Source organism: Heliangelus exortis, chromosome 2 (genome assembly GCF_036169615.1).
Source record: "Heliangelus exortis chromosome 2, bHelExo1.hap1, whole genome shotgun sequence".
Taxonomy (NCBI): Eukaryota; Metazoa; Chordata; class Aves; order Apodiformes; family Trochilidae; genus Heliangelus; species Heliangelus exortis.
The window spans coordinates 69,562,189-69,578,817 of NC_092423.1; the positions used below are offsets into that span (position 1 = coordinate 69,562,189).

The 16,629-nt window shown below is 38.7% G+C and overlaps 1 protein-coding gene across 1 annotated transcript in view; it reads right to left on the bottom strand.

Moving 5' to 3' along the window:
• PHLPP1 (PH domain and leucine rich repeat protein phosphatase 1) overlaps positions 1 to 16,629 on the bottom strand; it is a 136,260-nt gene that overhangs the window by 47,074 nt on the left and 72,557 nt on the right. Inside the window, exons 2-4 of the mRNA XM_071736602.1 lie at positions 15,079 to 15,275; positions 13,385 to 13,510; positions 4 to 170 (exon numbers count right to left, since the gene is read on the bottom strand). Coding sequence (XP_071592703.1) covers positions 4 to 170; positions 13,385 to 13,510; positions 15,079 to 15,275 — 490 coding nt within the window. The remainder of the gene's footprint in view (positions 1 to 3; positions 171 to 13,384; positions 13,511 to 15,078; positions 15,276 to 16,629) is intronic.

The following is a 16,629-nucleotide window of genomic DNA, read 5'->3' on the forward strand; positions in this document are numbered from 1 at the left end:
TACCTTTGTAATTCACTAAGCGCTCTACTTGTGGATGGGCTAGGGTTTAGCCTCAGGAAGTTCTGCTTTAAATTGAGATGAGTGAGGTCTTGGCTATAAAACAGGTTGGCAGGCAGGTGCTCCAGGCTGCAGCATGAAAGATCCACTGAGCTTATGCGTTGTGATGCAACCTGGAAGTCAAGAGGTACACCAATATGTTAATGTTGTAATAAAACACATCCTTTCCCTTCTACTACCACAATATAAACTGGTTGTAAGCACAGCAAAAGTCAGTGTCTGCACAGACAGCTGAGCTAACATTGTTTACTTCACTTCTGCAAATTATGCCGTGATCTCTTGCTTTGCTCTCAGTGCTAAAACCACATTCACAGAGGGTCAGCAGGGGGAAAAACACAGAGGCTTTTCAAACTAGTAAGTGAAATGGATTAATTTTCATCAATGAACTTGTGCAACATTCTGCAACCAGAAAAATAAAAGATTTGACATAAACTAGTTCATCCCCTTAGCTAGCAAGTAACAGCAGCAAAATCATAGCACAGAAGTCTTCTATATTGTTTCCAGACTGGTCAGTATATGAGTGAGTGGAGGCTGAAGGGGTAACAGTCATCACTCTGTCTCAGTTTCATGGGACAAAAGCAGGTAGTAAATGGCAGGAAAAAGTTATCACTTCTATCTTACTGAAGAAAAAAGTATCACAGAAGCAAAGGACCAAGAACTCCTCTCAATAACTCAGAGTGCTAAAAATGTGACAAAAACAAAACTGAGAGTTGGGGTTTAATACCGTTTTCTAGCAAAGGGAAGGTAAAACAAATACAGCCTATAGAGACTGAAGAAATCATAGCACCTAGCACTACATATAACTAGCATCAGTTGATCCACAGGCAACAAATTAAAGAAATAGCAACTCTGCCCCTACTAAACCAAATAGGATCCAGGTAGGTCAGCTACATCCTGCTGCTTTACTTATTAACTAGTCTTTATTTAAAACAGCAAACAAGCAAACAAGCAAAAAACCAACAAACCCAAACAACACTGCAATGCAGAACTATTATGCTTTCTGTCCCATATTATAAAAAATACCCTTTCATAACATAGAGTTGTGGAGCCAACTACATGAGAAAGCACAACCACACAGCAGCACAAGCCAGTGCAGACAGTAGACAAGGAGGAGGGGTCAAGTGTTAGAGGGATGAGAGGCATTTTTAGAGCAGGCAGGGCACAAATCAAAGGAGAAGCACACACCATTTTAGACTTCTGAACATGCACAAACAGTGCTGAAATGGTTACATGTTCTGTCAGCTGCTCACTGCAAGACAAGAAATCCTATAAATTCTGTCATTGGCACTTTTACTGGCCTCACATGCTAGGATTCTGAAAGTACAAACACCACATCTAAGAGACTGAAGGGGGAAAAAAACCACGATAATCAACAATCAATTCCCAGTGACACCCTGTAAGACCTTTTGAACCCTGATGGAGACACCACCCAGCCTTCTAAACAGAGATACTGCCCTTGCCATGAGAGTACACCGAACAACCTAGAGACATCAGGTTTTGTCGGTGTAAGTGAAGCAGCCTGCCACTGAAAGGAAGGCCAAGGAGTTTTTTCTCCCTTTTCTTCCCCTCTCCAAGGCAAGCTACACAGGCCTCAGGATAAGTGGTCTCTCTTATAAACACAGAGCCATAAGCTGTGAGAGGAACAGACGGTGCTGTGTTTTTCTCTAATGCGACCGTTAATAATCCAGTCCTCCCACAGCCATTAAAAGGCTCACATTTTTCTTACTCAATTAGTTCAGTCCTTTGTTACTGTAGCTTCTATTTTTCTTCTCCTTGTAGCATGAGACAAAAATTATTCATAGGCTATTTTGAGCAGACATTTCTGAAAGCCAGGTATTCAGTCTGTTTATGGTGCCAGAACCTGCCCGGTATGGTACAGTTCTCATCACACTGAAAACACACAAGAGATGAAAAAGAACTGACACCTATTAAATTGAAAAGGAGAATGTGTAATTTTAGGTGTAATCTTAGCACACGGTATTGCTCCAGCTACTTGTTTGGAACGTGGCATGAACAGTAATAAGCAACCCAGCAGTGCTTAGAGCAAGGTGTGTTACTCTGAAAGTATCTGAAGTACCAGAATTGGTACCTCTGAGTGTGAACAATGACAAAGCAGCCAAACAAATTCAGATTGTACCCTTGTCTCACAGAAAGATGAAAAGTTGTCTTAAAATCATCAAGTCCTGTAAAAAAAATAAACAAGTAATTTCCCCCCCCCAAGTTGTATGGGTCTGGTTATTTTTTGTTTGCTTGGGTTTGTGGGCTTCTTTTGTTTGTTGTTTTTTTGTAGGTCTGGGGATTTGGGGTTTTGGGGTTTTTTTGGTTGTTCGTTTCATTGTGTGGTTTGCTTGTTTTGTTTTTTAATGAATCATTTTGTTATAGCAAGACTTTAATTAAAGATTTTCATACAATGAACATATTGAATGATGCCTCTACCACAGAGATAACTGTGAAAGTTAAAACCACATTAAAGTGTTGGTTCTGGAACCAACTGTCATTTTATTGAAGTTTTTTTTATTAGCAAAACAGTACTCTAGGAATTAACTTTTATAAATTCTTAGAGAACAAGATGAAAAACAAAGAATGACAAAGGAGAAAAACATCTGAACAATACTTTCTTTGGTTCACCTGAAACCTTCATCAACTGTTTTGAAGTTGTGTATTGAAATGAAATTACGTTGTTCCTAATCAAACAATAAATGGATATTTAAATATTGCGATTGTCTTCAACAAACTTAAAAACTAAGATTGCGCATGTGTGTGTTTGCTATTGTTTATTGAGAGCAAAGAATTTTTATAAAAGATGACAATTTTTAATGAAGCATTGGGCTTCCTTGACTCTCCGGGGAGAATCACTGCAGAGATAAGCTGGTGACAGGTAAGAAAACGCTGAGTAGAATATGACTTGCGTTCAAAGAATAAAAAGCATCCAGAGGAAGGGATATTATCTGCAGTCAGTCAGATTTCCACTGGAAGGGAAAAAAACCCAAAACAACAAGCCAGAGGGAAAGGCTTTCTAGATACATGTGGAACCTGGAATGTCACACCCTCTCAGTTACAGTAGCTACAGCATAAGCTGTAGAGTCAACACCCACCTTTGCCAGAGGAACAGGACATGCAACAGTTTGACAGCAGGGTAGCTCAAAGACAGAAAGATCTTGTACTTTTTGAAGTCCACTTTTCAGTTGGGATCTTTTATCATCGCAAATAAAAAGAAAGCTACACATTTCATCTTCTTTCTCCATTCCCTGAAGAAAGTATGCCTTATGCTACTCCTCCCCCATAAGAGCTGCACACATGGCAAAGAACTAGCTGTCTCCCAAAAATGAAAACTCCATTTTCAACATGTGCTGCATGTGCCTCAATAGTACTTAGAAGTATAAACAACAAAACAGCAATTCACAAAAAACAGCAGTACCTTAAATAAAAAAGCTTCACCAAAATGTTTAAATTTCACTTATTATTTTTTTAAAAAAGAAAACAGCATTTCAATAGTGGTAAATTTTTTAACGGCTGGCAACAAAAATACAGAAAAATACTTGTATCAGCCAATGTTCTTGCCTCTTGCTACACAGGGCTGAAACCCCACTTTTCTTTGTCTTTCAGTATAATGCCACCTCTGTCACCAAGCTATGCAACAAGACTGATTACTGTCTTTGTTTTAATGCCTTGGCTATGCTACAAAAATGATCTGTGGCTGACAATGGATGTCAGCAATGGACACAGCTGAACCCAGCTGTAAGGACAAACACAAGCCTTGTTTACACAAGGACAACTTTTGGTGTGACCTGTGGTATGGATTTAAACCAATGTAATTAAGGTCTTTTTCCTGTTTACCCTCATCCCATTCCCTATAGCTCTACGCAGATAAGAAACTACTATTTAGGACTTAAACAGAAGACAATTAAAATAACTAAACAGCCCACACGGTACAGGCAGCCAAATTCCCAGTCTGTTTGAACTGAGTTGACAATGTTAAATTACACCTGCTCTAGACATGATAATACAAAAGCTGTATAATTTTTCTCCTTCAGGATTTGTTTCTAAACAGTTCGATAATCATCACATCCCACTGATGCCTGAACAAGGCTTAACTAAACAGTGATACAGACACTTGCAAGATCTAAACTAACTGCTTAGAGCAAACAGGTTCTCCTGATTTCAGAACTAACCTTGCTTCAAATTCTAATCCTCTTTTCTATTTGAACATCAAAGCCCTGCTCGGTGGAGAAGCCTCCCTCTGCTGAGCTGGACTCCGTAGCCAGGAAACACATCACTGCCCTCAGCCACAGCCAAGAGCTCAGGAAACATTCAGGCCAGTGAAACAGCCAACACCAAAAACCTTAATGAAAGAAGGTTGGGGGGGAAGAACTGAAAAAATTTCTTGTTCTTTAAAGCCATGTATTTTTGGTTTTCAATGACAGCTTTTTAAATGAGTGAAGTCCAAAGGGTGAAAAGGTAATAGCTTTTCTAGCCTATCCTTTTTTGCTTTCTTACAAATGTTAAATGAGATATGCACTAACTCAGGCTAAGGGCCTTGCAAAGGAAAGATAAAGCTCAGCAGAGGCTTGAAAGCACATCACTCAGACTCAGGAACCCAACAGGCAATGCTGTAGGTAAGAGCTGTAATTGCCTATTAGGATGAAGGGCACACGCTTCTTGCCCCCTCTCTCCTCTGCAGGAAATGCAGCCAAAAGCCTCTGGTACAAACACCTCATGCCAGCAAGACTCAGGGGCAGGAAGGTGATTTAACTTGTCTCTGCTCTCCTCTCCTTAGCTCTGAACAAAGGCTTCTGTAGCATGCAGAAATAGCTTGCTTTTACTTTTGGCCCTTGTGCAAAGCTGTGACAACTTAAGTGAAAACAACAGTAGCAAATACATGGTGGGAGGGGAAAGCGTGGAGGTAATAGAGCGGAAGTAGTGCTCCTTTGCCCTTCACAATAGAAGTCCAGAAGACATTTCATAGACCTGAAAGACTGTTCCAGGTTTAGCATCAAAATCTTGAAATTTGTCAAAAAAAGTTACATTCATCACCTGACATTTGGAAATGTTTGGAACTACCTGAAGTCATTGCCAGAATAGAAGTATTTTTGCTCCTCCGGGAGGAAGAGAGCTCTTCTGTTAAAGATCAGGTACTGGTACCAATATCACACAGAGAGTAATATCAACACTGTTACATTGGTAGTAATCACACAGGGATGTTCACATTGATAAGATCCCTGCAAGGACAAGGCTTAAGATGCAACTTGGAGTTAATTAGCTGTAGCATCAAGCTACTTACAATTCCGACATGTGAATTTCCATTCAGTGGAGCAAAGAATATTAAGACTGTTTTACTAAAACCACATTACCTCTAAATACTACAAAACAAGTGACAGTCTCCTAAAAATTGAGAAATACTCCTTTTCTTCTTACAATTGATTTTTTACCAGACAAGCTGCTGTACTGCCAGCAAGCAGACTCTGCAATGAGCAGCCCTCCAGCAGTTACTTCGCTTCAGCATTTACTACAGATTTCACTCTTGGCAGTGAGATTCACAGTAGATGCTCAGTTGTCTTAGTCTCCACAGTCCCACATAGAGAGGGGTGTGGAGTTTTGTTTAATTAAAATAAGAGGTTACACTAGGTCTGCCATTTCTGACTCAAGTTCTCTGCATCATATCGATTTGTTCTACAATGAGATGAACTCTTTTCATGCCACTGTTTCACAGTAACTCAAAGTCCTTCCAACCCAAGTGTTTGTACTCTAAACCAATCACAAATATAGCTCTAATGGCCCAGTGCCAAGAAATGGTCTCCAGCACTCCATTCCCTGTTCTCCCTGAAGACCTTCCTCCTCCTTTACTGACTACAGAAGAAGCCTAAGGAGATGAAATGTCCCTAAAATTAATTTTTACCGATGATTCCTCTCCCCTGCTAGACTTTGCTTAGAAAGGCTTTCAGTGTTAGAGCCATCCAGTTTCAAGAAAAACTTGGTTATCACCTTATATAGGTATGAAAGTACTGTGCAATAAATATGTCAGTGCTGCAACCCTCTCCAGTCTCACAGGATCTGCTCACTGCAGACATTTCATTCCCCTGAGATTCATTAAGTACAAAGTTAAATTCCCCCTCTCACTCCCAGCCCTCAACCCCACAGAGATTACTGAAAACATTTTGGGAGCCTCCTGAACATACCTTAGAAAGTAATATTTGTGACACCTCACTGAGCTTCTAGCTGTAAGACGTGGTGATGATTACAAGAGCTGCACAAATTCAGCTTCAATAATATCAGAACCTGATTTAGAGGCTTCAGAAGCTTTCAAGTTTTGAAAGCTGTTCCAGATGTGTGGGCGATACCTAGTTTTCTCTTCTCACTCTTGGCTGCAATTCTTCAATAACTACTCTATTATTAACTGAAGGCAGCAAGTTCAAAACGAGGCCCACAGACTCTCAAAATTTCAGCAAGAAAAAAATTAAAACAGTGAAGCTATAGTTTCTCTACAACAGAGATTAAGAGAAAAGCTTGAAGTCACCAATTACACTACTTTGGAATCAGCTGAACTGTTCTGACATGGAAAACTAACCAGCAGAGCCAAAACACTTCTAAAAAACTAAGCTTCCCTCCTGAACCATTGAGAGAAACTACACTGAAACACACTCAGAAGTCCACTTCTACAACATCAACTAACCTGTAACAACAAAAGGGACAAAATCAGGAATACCTTCAAATGTTACCATCAAAAGAGAAACAAAATGGGTTCAAGTTTGTTTTGCTTGATCTTCTTTCAGCCTTGAGACAAGAAGACACCCACGGCAAGAATGACCAGATATGACTGCAGAGCAAAGGTCCCAAATATTGAATATTTCACACATACACAAAAAAAAAAAGGAAGCTCCACATGGAAACCAGAGGTTTGTTTATTTTCAAGTACTTGTGATCACTGCCAAAAGGAAGCTGTGGATTTATTTTTAGGGATCTATTTTTAGAGAAAGCATTATCTCAATATTGTCATTTTATGGTACTAGAGGAAAAAATGGTTTCCTTGTACTAAACTTTAGAGGCATCATGTTTCCTGTAAGGATCAGCTCAAAAAAAGTTTGAGTTGTTTTCTCTTCACTAGACTCTGAATAAGCAGTTGAAAACAGGGTAATGGCACTTGCTAGTCTCCCAAATGCAAAGAAACCTAGGTAGTTGTTATCCTCAAAAAAAAAAAAAAAAAAAACCAAAAAACCCAAGAGTTTTGTAGAGACCTGGATTTTGTTAAAGGCTGTTTTCAAAAGATGCTACTGATGTTGGCAACTATACTAACCTTATTTTTCGGTCATACCAGTATAGAGACTCATTTTCAAGCCTCCAAGTGCTACTGGTGTAAGAAGCAAACCAGCTACTCCATAGTAACCTCCTCAATGACCAGCACATCCCCAGCCTTCAAACTGTCCCCAACACACACACAAACATGGTAGCCTAGAATCATAAAGACATATTGAAACACATGGACTAAGAGTACAAAGCTGTAAAAAAATGTCAAACTCCTAACTGCTAACACTGTGTTTGTTGCACAGAACAGTTCCCTGTAGAATTACCAAAGGTAATAATCAATAGACAAAGGTAAAGAATACTCATCCAGAAATTCAGTTCTCATGGAAACTAAAGCAGAGTTCTGTACAGTTTTTCTCCAGATTACCCATGGCTTAGGGGACTAAACAGACACCTGGAGAGGAGATACTGCATTCAGTGACCCTAAAACATGAATTGGCAGCACTATAAAGAGTAACATTCCAAACAACCTACTTTATCCTTGCATTTGATTTTTCACTATATTTGCCACTGGCACCACTCTGTGATCAAGACTTTGGAAAAAGGCATTCTGAGCTGGTTCTGACCATTAAGCATTAGAAAAGCCTATTCTTATCTCCACAGAAAACTGAAATTTGGTAGTAAAAATCCCACTAATTTTGAACACTGTATAGACATTGTAACTCATTATAGTATCTAGAAACACATGCAAAACAGAAATATCAGCTAGTGGGCAAGCCAAGACAATACCATGTAGGGCTACTTTAACTGTAAGACTAGAGGCTTCAAGCTTCCTTTGTATCAAAAGGCTCTGCAAAGTCTGTTCCACACTGAAGCTGGAATCTCTGCTTTAGTCTTTCTCCTGGTTGATCATGTCTGATAAGGCAAATTAAGACCTTAGTATCTGAAATGAAGCTGAAGCTACAGACACAAGTGGGTGTGCCTCACTACCTGTCATTTTAATTAATGAGTGCAATCTTTTGTGCTGAAGGAAAAAGCAGTCCTGCAGTTGATAGTCTTTCACTAGCTTAAGCACAGCTTAGAGGTGAGTACATCTCTAGCAGTTCTCGCTGCATTTCCTCAGCACTGGTTCTGTAAAACACTTGCAAAAGCCAGTCATCTTGGTCTCCTATTTTGGAAATATATTTGCAGAACTCTAATCAAGTTCACAAATTAATTTAAAAATTACATAGAATTTGTTTATATAGACATGGTCTGTAACACCAAGCTTCTGTGCAGTCAGACCAGCAGACATAAAAATTGTGACTATAGTCATAGACTAGCTACACCCTCCTCACTTCACAACATAGTCTCTGAACACAACTGTCAAACTTGTACTAAAAGAATAGCTACAAGACTAAGGCATCTGATCAGAACTAAGTGACTTCAGAGAAAAAAGCTAAAAAGTTGATTTTGCACTGCTGCTTCAGGTAGGTCCCTACACAAGTTGAGGAAAGATGGAAACTGCTGCTACAGAGGCTCCTGCATTTCTTACTTGTACAGTAAACATAGAATTAAAACCTAATTTTCTGCTAGTTTCATGGAGCAAATAAATGTAGGAAGAGAGCATTCTCACCGACATGAAAGGAATAAGACCAATATGGCAACATGTCCTTCTCCCTTGAATTTGCTATTTTTAGCACTTTTAAAACACAATGTACACTGACATCGTAATTTTTTTTTCTTCACATCAGGCCAGGGTCATTTGGAACATCACACATCTCTACTGCAGACTTGAAGACAAAGGTGACTGAAACAGGGAAGGAAAAATACAAAGGCACACCGGAGAAACTCTGTTTCACAGTTTTTAAATCAAGGATCTGTTTTGCAATACTCCTCATATTTTAAACAGGAAACCTCTTATGTATATCGGTGTAAATCCACCCTGGCACCTAAGCTCCACACAACAGCTTATTCCCCATTAAACATACTGACATTATACCCACAGTTGTGCAACTAAGCCTGGGAAGCAGTCAACAGAATGGACACAGACGACTGTGCGTCCGTACATCTCTATCTACATGGAGAGTGTGGCCATGCACAAGCAGTTTTCATGAGGCAGTCATGGATTATTCACAGCCCTTGTCTCTCATCCTCTCTTCCCTTACCTGCCCTGTTGAACCAAGCACCAGAGCAGGAAATAATTGCTGCATGAAGCTGTTGACATACTTCCTGCTCTTCTGAAGCCAAGAGGGATGAAGTTTGGCAGGGTGAGATAACCTATCTCAAAATGCCTAGTGATGCATGCTATTTCCAACAAGATAAAATTCTGTAATATGTCCTTAGGTTCTTCAATACTGAATTTCTGAGGCAGACTTTAACACTCCATTTTAATTGTATGCCTTGGAACATGGAGGACCGATAACCCTTTTTACTTCACTTAAATCATCCATGTCATAAGTTGTGCAGCAGTCAACACTTAAACAGCGATTTCATATGTTGAAAAATCTTCAAGTTTAGCTACTAGAAGTGTCAACAGCAGGAGCCTGCCACCACACCCCAAACATAAACCTCACGAAAAGCAAGTTTCATTACTTGGTAACACCATAAAACTACCCTCTCATGCTACATTAAGGGTATAGCTTTTTAGGCTTTCGAAGTGGCAAACAAGGAAAGCCCTCCTTATGTCCTCTTCACTGTTAACCACACATTCTTAGCCCATCCTTCTGCATTTGACATTCAAGTAGTAAACAGTAACAGATCAGAATTGCTCTGCAGATAATTGTGTGGGTTCCAGAACATCATGCCAACTTTATGCAGACAAAATTCTTTAAAGCCGTGAAGATGTCCCTTTCTTCCCCCTGCACTCCCCCTCCCAGTTGCATAAGCTTATTTTTCAACACTTGGCATCAGAATGAACATATTAGATCACAAAGGACCAAATTTGTTGTTGTTTTCATTTTCAGCTTCTTTAATTAGGACTCCAGTATTTGGAAAGCAAAAGGAAAGAAATGCACTGTGGTACAAGAGTATCAATATTAACGAACAAGTCACATTTCCAGCTTTTAAAAATATTCTGTTTGAAGCTAAATCAGCATATCTAAAATTGACCTATTTGGAAAAAGTATGTCATGAAGTTCAGTATTTAGGTCAGTATTTTTGCAGTAATTCCAGTCCATCCTGAAAACAGGAGTTCTGTTCACTTTAGGACATACACATGCAAGAACACCAATCCTAACACTCAGTCACAACCCCTTTCCAAAAATTTACTGGAGCAGAGCACAAGAGCTGTCTTCTCTAAGACAGATTTCATTATTAGAATAAATCAGATTATGCAGAAGTGATGCTCATTTTTAATTAAATGGAGTCCATGTCTCTGCAAACATTAATTCAAAACTTCTCTAGCATACAAATATTTATTGCAGGAGTGATGCCTTAGGATTTGTCTCGTTCTGGAAAACCACTAAAAAGCCAACATTGCCAATATTCTGTGGGGAGAAAGACTGCAGAGCAAGCATTTTTTGCAAAGTCTCCTTTCAAGATTAAGCTTGTTATTTGAAAGTTAAAATAACATCAACTTCTAGCTCTTTTGAAGTAGGCAGAAGACAGACATGAAGTCTTTTTTCATAGTTAAAAACTGAATTGAGCTATTTTACTGAAATAGTTTACCAAGGATGTTCTTGTGCATTAAAATTTATAGTTAAAGCTTTCATTACACTTGTAACTATCAGAAGCCTCAGCCTCCATCAGCAACCATCAGGAGAGCATGAAGGACTGCAAAAAAAATCACTAAATTTAAGTTTCAAAACAAACACCATTTAATATAATCTGTATTTAAAATACAGTCTTAATATTATTCACAATAATTCAAAAATCTGTAAGCATCCCAATGCCCAGCCCATAAGAAAAGCTCAAAGTTACAAGAGCCATAACATCCCCCTAAATTTGCTTGCCTTGAGAAACATCATGCTTTACATGGTATTTTCTTAGTTAGCAAGAATATTTCAACTTATTTGAACATGAACAGCTTCCAAACACCTGAGGCAGAGTACCTGATATAAATGTTGGGGTTTTTTTTCCTGTGTGAGAATGCTAGCTTGCCTGAACTACCGAGCTGAATTTTTTTCCTCATTTCTTTATACACATAAATCAGGGACATTGCTGAACACAATTAAGCACTTGGACATGAAGAGCATCAGCTGGAGGACATTTGAGATACTTTTGCAGCATTACTAGTTTCTCTGTTTCTGTTCTTCAGAAACAGTGCTACTGCAGAGTAATTCCCACACAACTGCCAATACAATCACGCTTGGTCTCTCTTTCAGTCTACGGATACAAACCCCAAGCATTAAAAAAAGCAACTTTAAGTGTCAAAGTGCTGTTTCAAAATCCATGAATCCAGAATGGTTCAGATGATGCAGAATGAGCTGCATTTTTGGGGGGCTGAAAGGTGAAGTGTTAGGGAAATGAAGTATTTTTCCCTCAAAGCATGTTTTACCAACAAAAAAAGATAGCATAGTGAGTTTTTTCTGTTCTGGAAGCCTGAAAAGACACTTCAAACTATGTATTTTCTTTCTACTCTTACATAAGGAAAAAGGGAGGATGTCATGAGTTCATGGGGATATGTTCTCATGCTGGCTATCATCCCAATGCTGTTAGTCATTTGGGTGAACTAGAGAGAAAGAGAGAAGCACAGCATGGCACAGAACAGGCTTACACTGCCAGTAATTCAGAGGGGCTTTCTGGCCATTTATCTCTACTTCTAAAGTTCATTGTTTTCCACTGTTTTTCTCACTCATTAGATTTGCTTTTCATTTATCTGATGTCAAAGCCTCTGGAGATGAAAGGGCACTACTCTCCCAGAGAGAGCCACAAAGCGGCAACAACTAAAAAACTTGACAGACCATGCCTCACTGTCTCATGAAACACATCTTGGGGATTTTTACCTTGAGGCTTAACAGACCTGAGCAGGGATACCAGAACAGCTTCTTTAAAGAGAATTGTTAAATTTACTAGCAAAAAACATAAAGGATCCTTTAAATGATGCATGTGTTGGGAGGTGCCATAGTTACCTCTCAAGGAAAGTTTGACATAATAATCAAACCTCTTAAAAAGCCCCACAGCAGCCCAGGCTGTAGCACTGGCAATAGCTGGATAATTCATTATTGCAATCTAAAAAGATAGAACAGTTCTAGTGTGCCATAAATATATCTAAGTAGTACTACATAAACCCAAATTCGTTTAACATAGTGAAGAGCATGAAGAGACAGCCTCATCAAGTCTAAAATTAATGGATAGATTAGGCTCAACTAGAAAACCAAAGAGTGTGATGACAGCACAGCAAAAGAATTTGTGTAGTAAAAATAAAAATAAGGAATCGGTGATTCAGGATACATACATTACTTTAGTGAGGATTTATCAAATAAATGACAGGGATTAAGCGATAAAACAGGTAATTGCAAGAACCTTTCAACAACACCAAGTGCAACAGAGAAGTAAAAATGTAGGACCTAAACTCGCATAATAAATTGTGCTCTAAGTACAGAATAAGATTTTGCTAAAGAAGGTTTCAGTAATTTTAAAATTTACTTACAAAAAATAAAGTTTGCTTACTAGATAAATAATCAAATATTTATAGATGTGAGGAGAGATTCAACGTTTCCAAGGAGGAAAAAAATGTCCTTAATTCTAGCCATTTAATCTTTAGGCTCTGTGTAAGCAAGGAATCAAAAAAATCCAATGCTATTTTATATTTTATTAACACCACAACAAAAATTTTTGAACAGTTTTCTTCTCATCCTTTTTGTTCTAACAATTTCACTCTATCCATCCAGCTGGATCAAAGTAAGAAAAAGAAGAAAGTCCAGCATAGCACCCTGCTTACCCACAGCCAGGTAGAAAGAAGTCACAGCACAAGTGCAGAAAAATGCATCTCCCTACAGCCTATTGTTATTGAGAGCTTCCAAATAGAGGGTTTTTTGTGCACCACTAACAGTAGCAGTTTATGATACTGAACGCATAAGAGGTACTATATTGCTATATGGAGAAGATAGAACTGGAGGGAACTCTACAAACATCCCATTCAGGCAGGAATTAGCACTATTCTCACCTTTGATGCTTGTCGAAGCCATCGCAAATATTCAGTGAAGTTATCAAAACAAATGTAGTAGGTCTGGCTTTGAGGTCCCGAGGAGCTAAATGCTAAACAGTGCTGGTGCTTTTTCACTTCTTCCACCTACAGTAGACACACAAAAACTGTTAGTGAACAAGAATCAAAAGCCTCTGCAGAACTCCCCAGGGCAAAGTTAAAGTGTGCCCAAAAGAGTTCTTCAAGTAGAGTTGGACTAACACTCTCAAGCACTCAAGATGGATTGTGGCTGTCAAATATTCATAAATTCTACACAAGCAAGGAGTGAGACCAGAAGGACAAAGGAACCAAGCGAGAAAACCACCAAGAACATCAACATTTTAAGAAACTGATTACCATAAAAGGCTTCCCAGTGAAATGCGTTTAAGGCTGTTTTTATACAACCTAAAAAGTACAATTTATATTCCTAGTTATTAAAAGCAGGCTTAACAAAATGCTTCTCTTACTGCCCAATTAAATTCTTTGGCATTTCTAAACTTGCTAAAAAACACCCAGAATATATCATTCTGCTACCATACACGATAAGTCCCACACAACTTATGGTCCCAATGTCTCAGCACCACATTCTGGAAAGCCTTTGCAAACCAGGAAGTGCAGAGTATTTATGGGGTTGAGGAAGAATATTTTTTGAGTGATAATTTAAAAAACACTTAGTTCTGTGCCAAGCATCCTCCTCCCAAGCTTTGTCAGCAGAAGCCCTCAGTACATTTTTCTCAGCTTAGTTCTCCTCTTCCTTGTTTCTCTCCCAATGACTTAAGAATCAAACTTAGCAGTATATGCAAGGTTAAAGAGTATTATTTCAGTTGAGAATTCATACTCAAGCGAGTGATCCTCTGCCCATTATCTTGGCTAATCAAGCCAATAGTAGGGTTCTGAAATATTATTTAAGATGAAATATTACTGTTGTAATCTTACAATCTTCACTGACGTTTCGAAGATGCACAAAATGGTTGAGGTGAGAAGGGACCTCTGCAGGTTACCTGCAGAGTCATCAATATCTAGTAGCCCAAGGACTACGAACAGACAGATCTTGAATACCTCCAAACAGGGAAGCCCCATAAATGCTCTGGGCAACCTATGCTAGTGCTCAGTCACCCTCCCAGTAAAAAAAAAAAATAAATCTTGTGTTCTGACTCAACCTCCTGCATTTAGATACAGCCAACTGGAAAAAAAGTCCAGTTTTAGCTTTTTACAAGTAAAAATGTTTGTTGCTGTTAGCTTATGTTAGACCACTACTAATAAAATGCTGAATACTCAAGAAAAGTTCTATGTTGAAAATAATCCCATGCCCTTACTGGCTAATTTTCAGATCTTAGAGTAACCTAGCACAGGTAAGAACTGGATGAAGAGGCACAGTACAGATCATACACAACAGATCTGCATATAAGCTTCAGTTGTGTAGTACTGCACATATAAAACATTTAACACAGCACACATGAAAAGGGAACTATGAGTTTCTCTTGCTTTTCTTTTTTTAATGCAGTCCTTAGAAATGGTTAAATACGACTGACCATAACCAAAGTCATTTATATATAGTCTGATAACCCCATTACCGAAACAAACTTTTGAGGGGCTAGGAGCTATCAGTAATTGAATATAACCTCAGCATAAAGATATAGGGGTTAAGCAATCAAATGCATACAATGAAATCTTACTTTTCCACCAATTAAAGGGAGGACATGCATCTTTCCAGTCTGGCTTTCTTTTACTGATGAGACAATTAGGCATGTTCCACAAAGGATAGCTTGGCGTCTTGTCCATCTGTTGACTGGCAAATGTATTTTCCCTTTTCGAACATTGTACATTCCTGAGAGCTGAATCCGTTCAGAGTTGCCAATGCTGTGGGGCTTTCCTGAAACAGACAAAAAAGCAAGGGCTTAATCATGGAAAATCTTTACCTTTTTCACTCAAGTCATCCTAAGACTTTACCAGCAAGTTTTCAAGCTACAGGCCACAGAGCCGCAAATGAAACAGCTTCAAAATCACGCAAACAGGTAACTCAGTATCAGCTTCACTACAGGTTTATTTCATGGGTGGGAGGATACTAGTTGGGATCATAGGGAGCAGAACACAGCCTTGCAATACATTAGGAGATCTGCAATAGTCACAGAAGTACCAATTAATGGTAACGGTCTCCTCTACAGGACCTGGACATCAAAAGTTCATCCTCAACAGTAACTAATTGATTACAACTGAGTTCCTATTGACTCGATGGTGACTGTGAAAGGGGGTGAGTGATGTACTGCATGCTGACCCAACACCTTTGTTCTTCCACATCTCCTCTAAGCATCCTTAAGATCATGATTTGAACAGCTTCAATAGCTTCCCCATAATACAGTTCCTGCTCTCTACATCCCACCCTGTTCAATCCAAACTCCACAGCAAAGATAGTATGCTCACACATGATGCAAACAGATGCAACCTGGATGAAACCCCTCAAAGACCCTGCTTCAGCCTGAGTAGAGCTTTGGAAAGAGTGAAGTTCTCTTGTCTGTATTGCAATTAAATAGATATTTATAATAATTGAGATTATTAGCAAGACTGCCAATTAGACCAAATCTTTTAAGTGACTTTAAATGTCTCAATGTCTATTAATCTAATCTGTTAAGAAGATTCTACTCTATAGAAACCATCATTAACAATGGCAACACAAAGACAAGCATCTCTCATCTCTGCTCTTACAGGACCACACTTTTTAGGAGATAAATGGGAAGAGGCATAATTTGATCATTCTAATTTGCAGTGTTTACCCATATCAAATTGCCCTATCAAACCTTAAACATCCCAGCACGGATCTGAGTCATTCAAATACACTACATCTTCTGCAAACTTAGACAAGAGGTAATCACACTTAAGCTAAAACCAGTTGAAATTTCTGGAAGAATACCAGAAATTCTTCTGGTGAAACTCTGGAAGAGCACTGCCCTGGATAAACAAACCCAAGCCTATGTTAACTCCAAGTAGCTTCCCCACCATGCTATAAGTCCCTCATTTTCCTCACTAATCTATACTGAAATTCTTAATTTAAAAAATAATAATATATTAAAAAAAAAAAAAAAAAAAAAAAAAAGATTAAGGAATTAGTCGTTAATTAGGGCTCCAGAAAAGCAGAATTGATCCTGTCTTCTAATCTCAGTATTTCAGATCAGTACCAATCAAACTATGTCAGTGACAAGTGCTGCACACTGTTACTTCAACTTGCTATT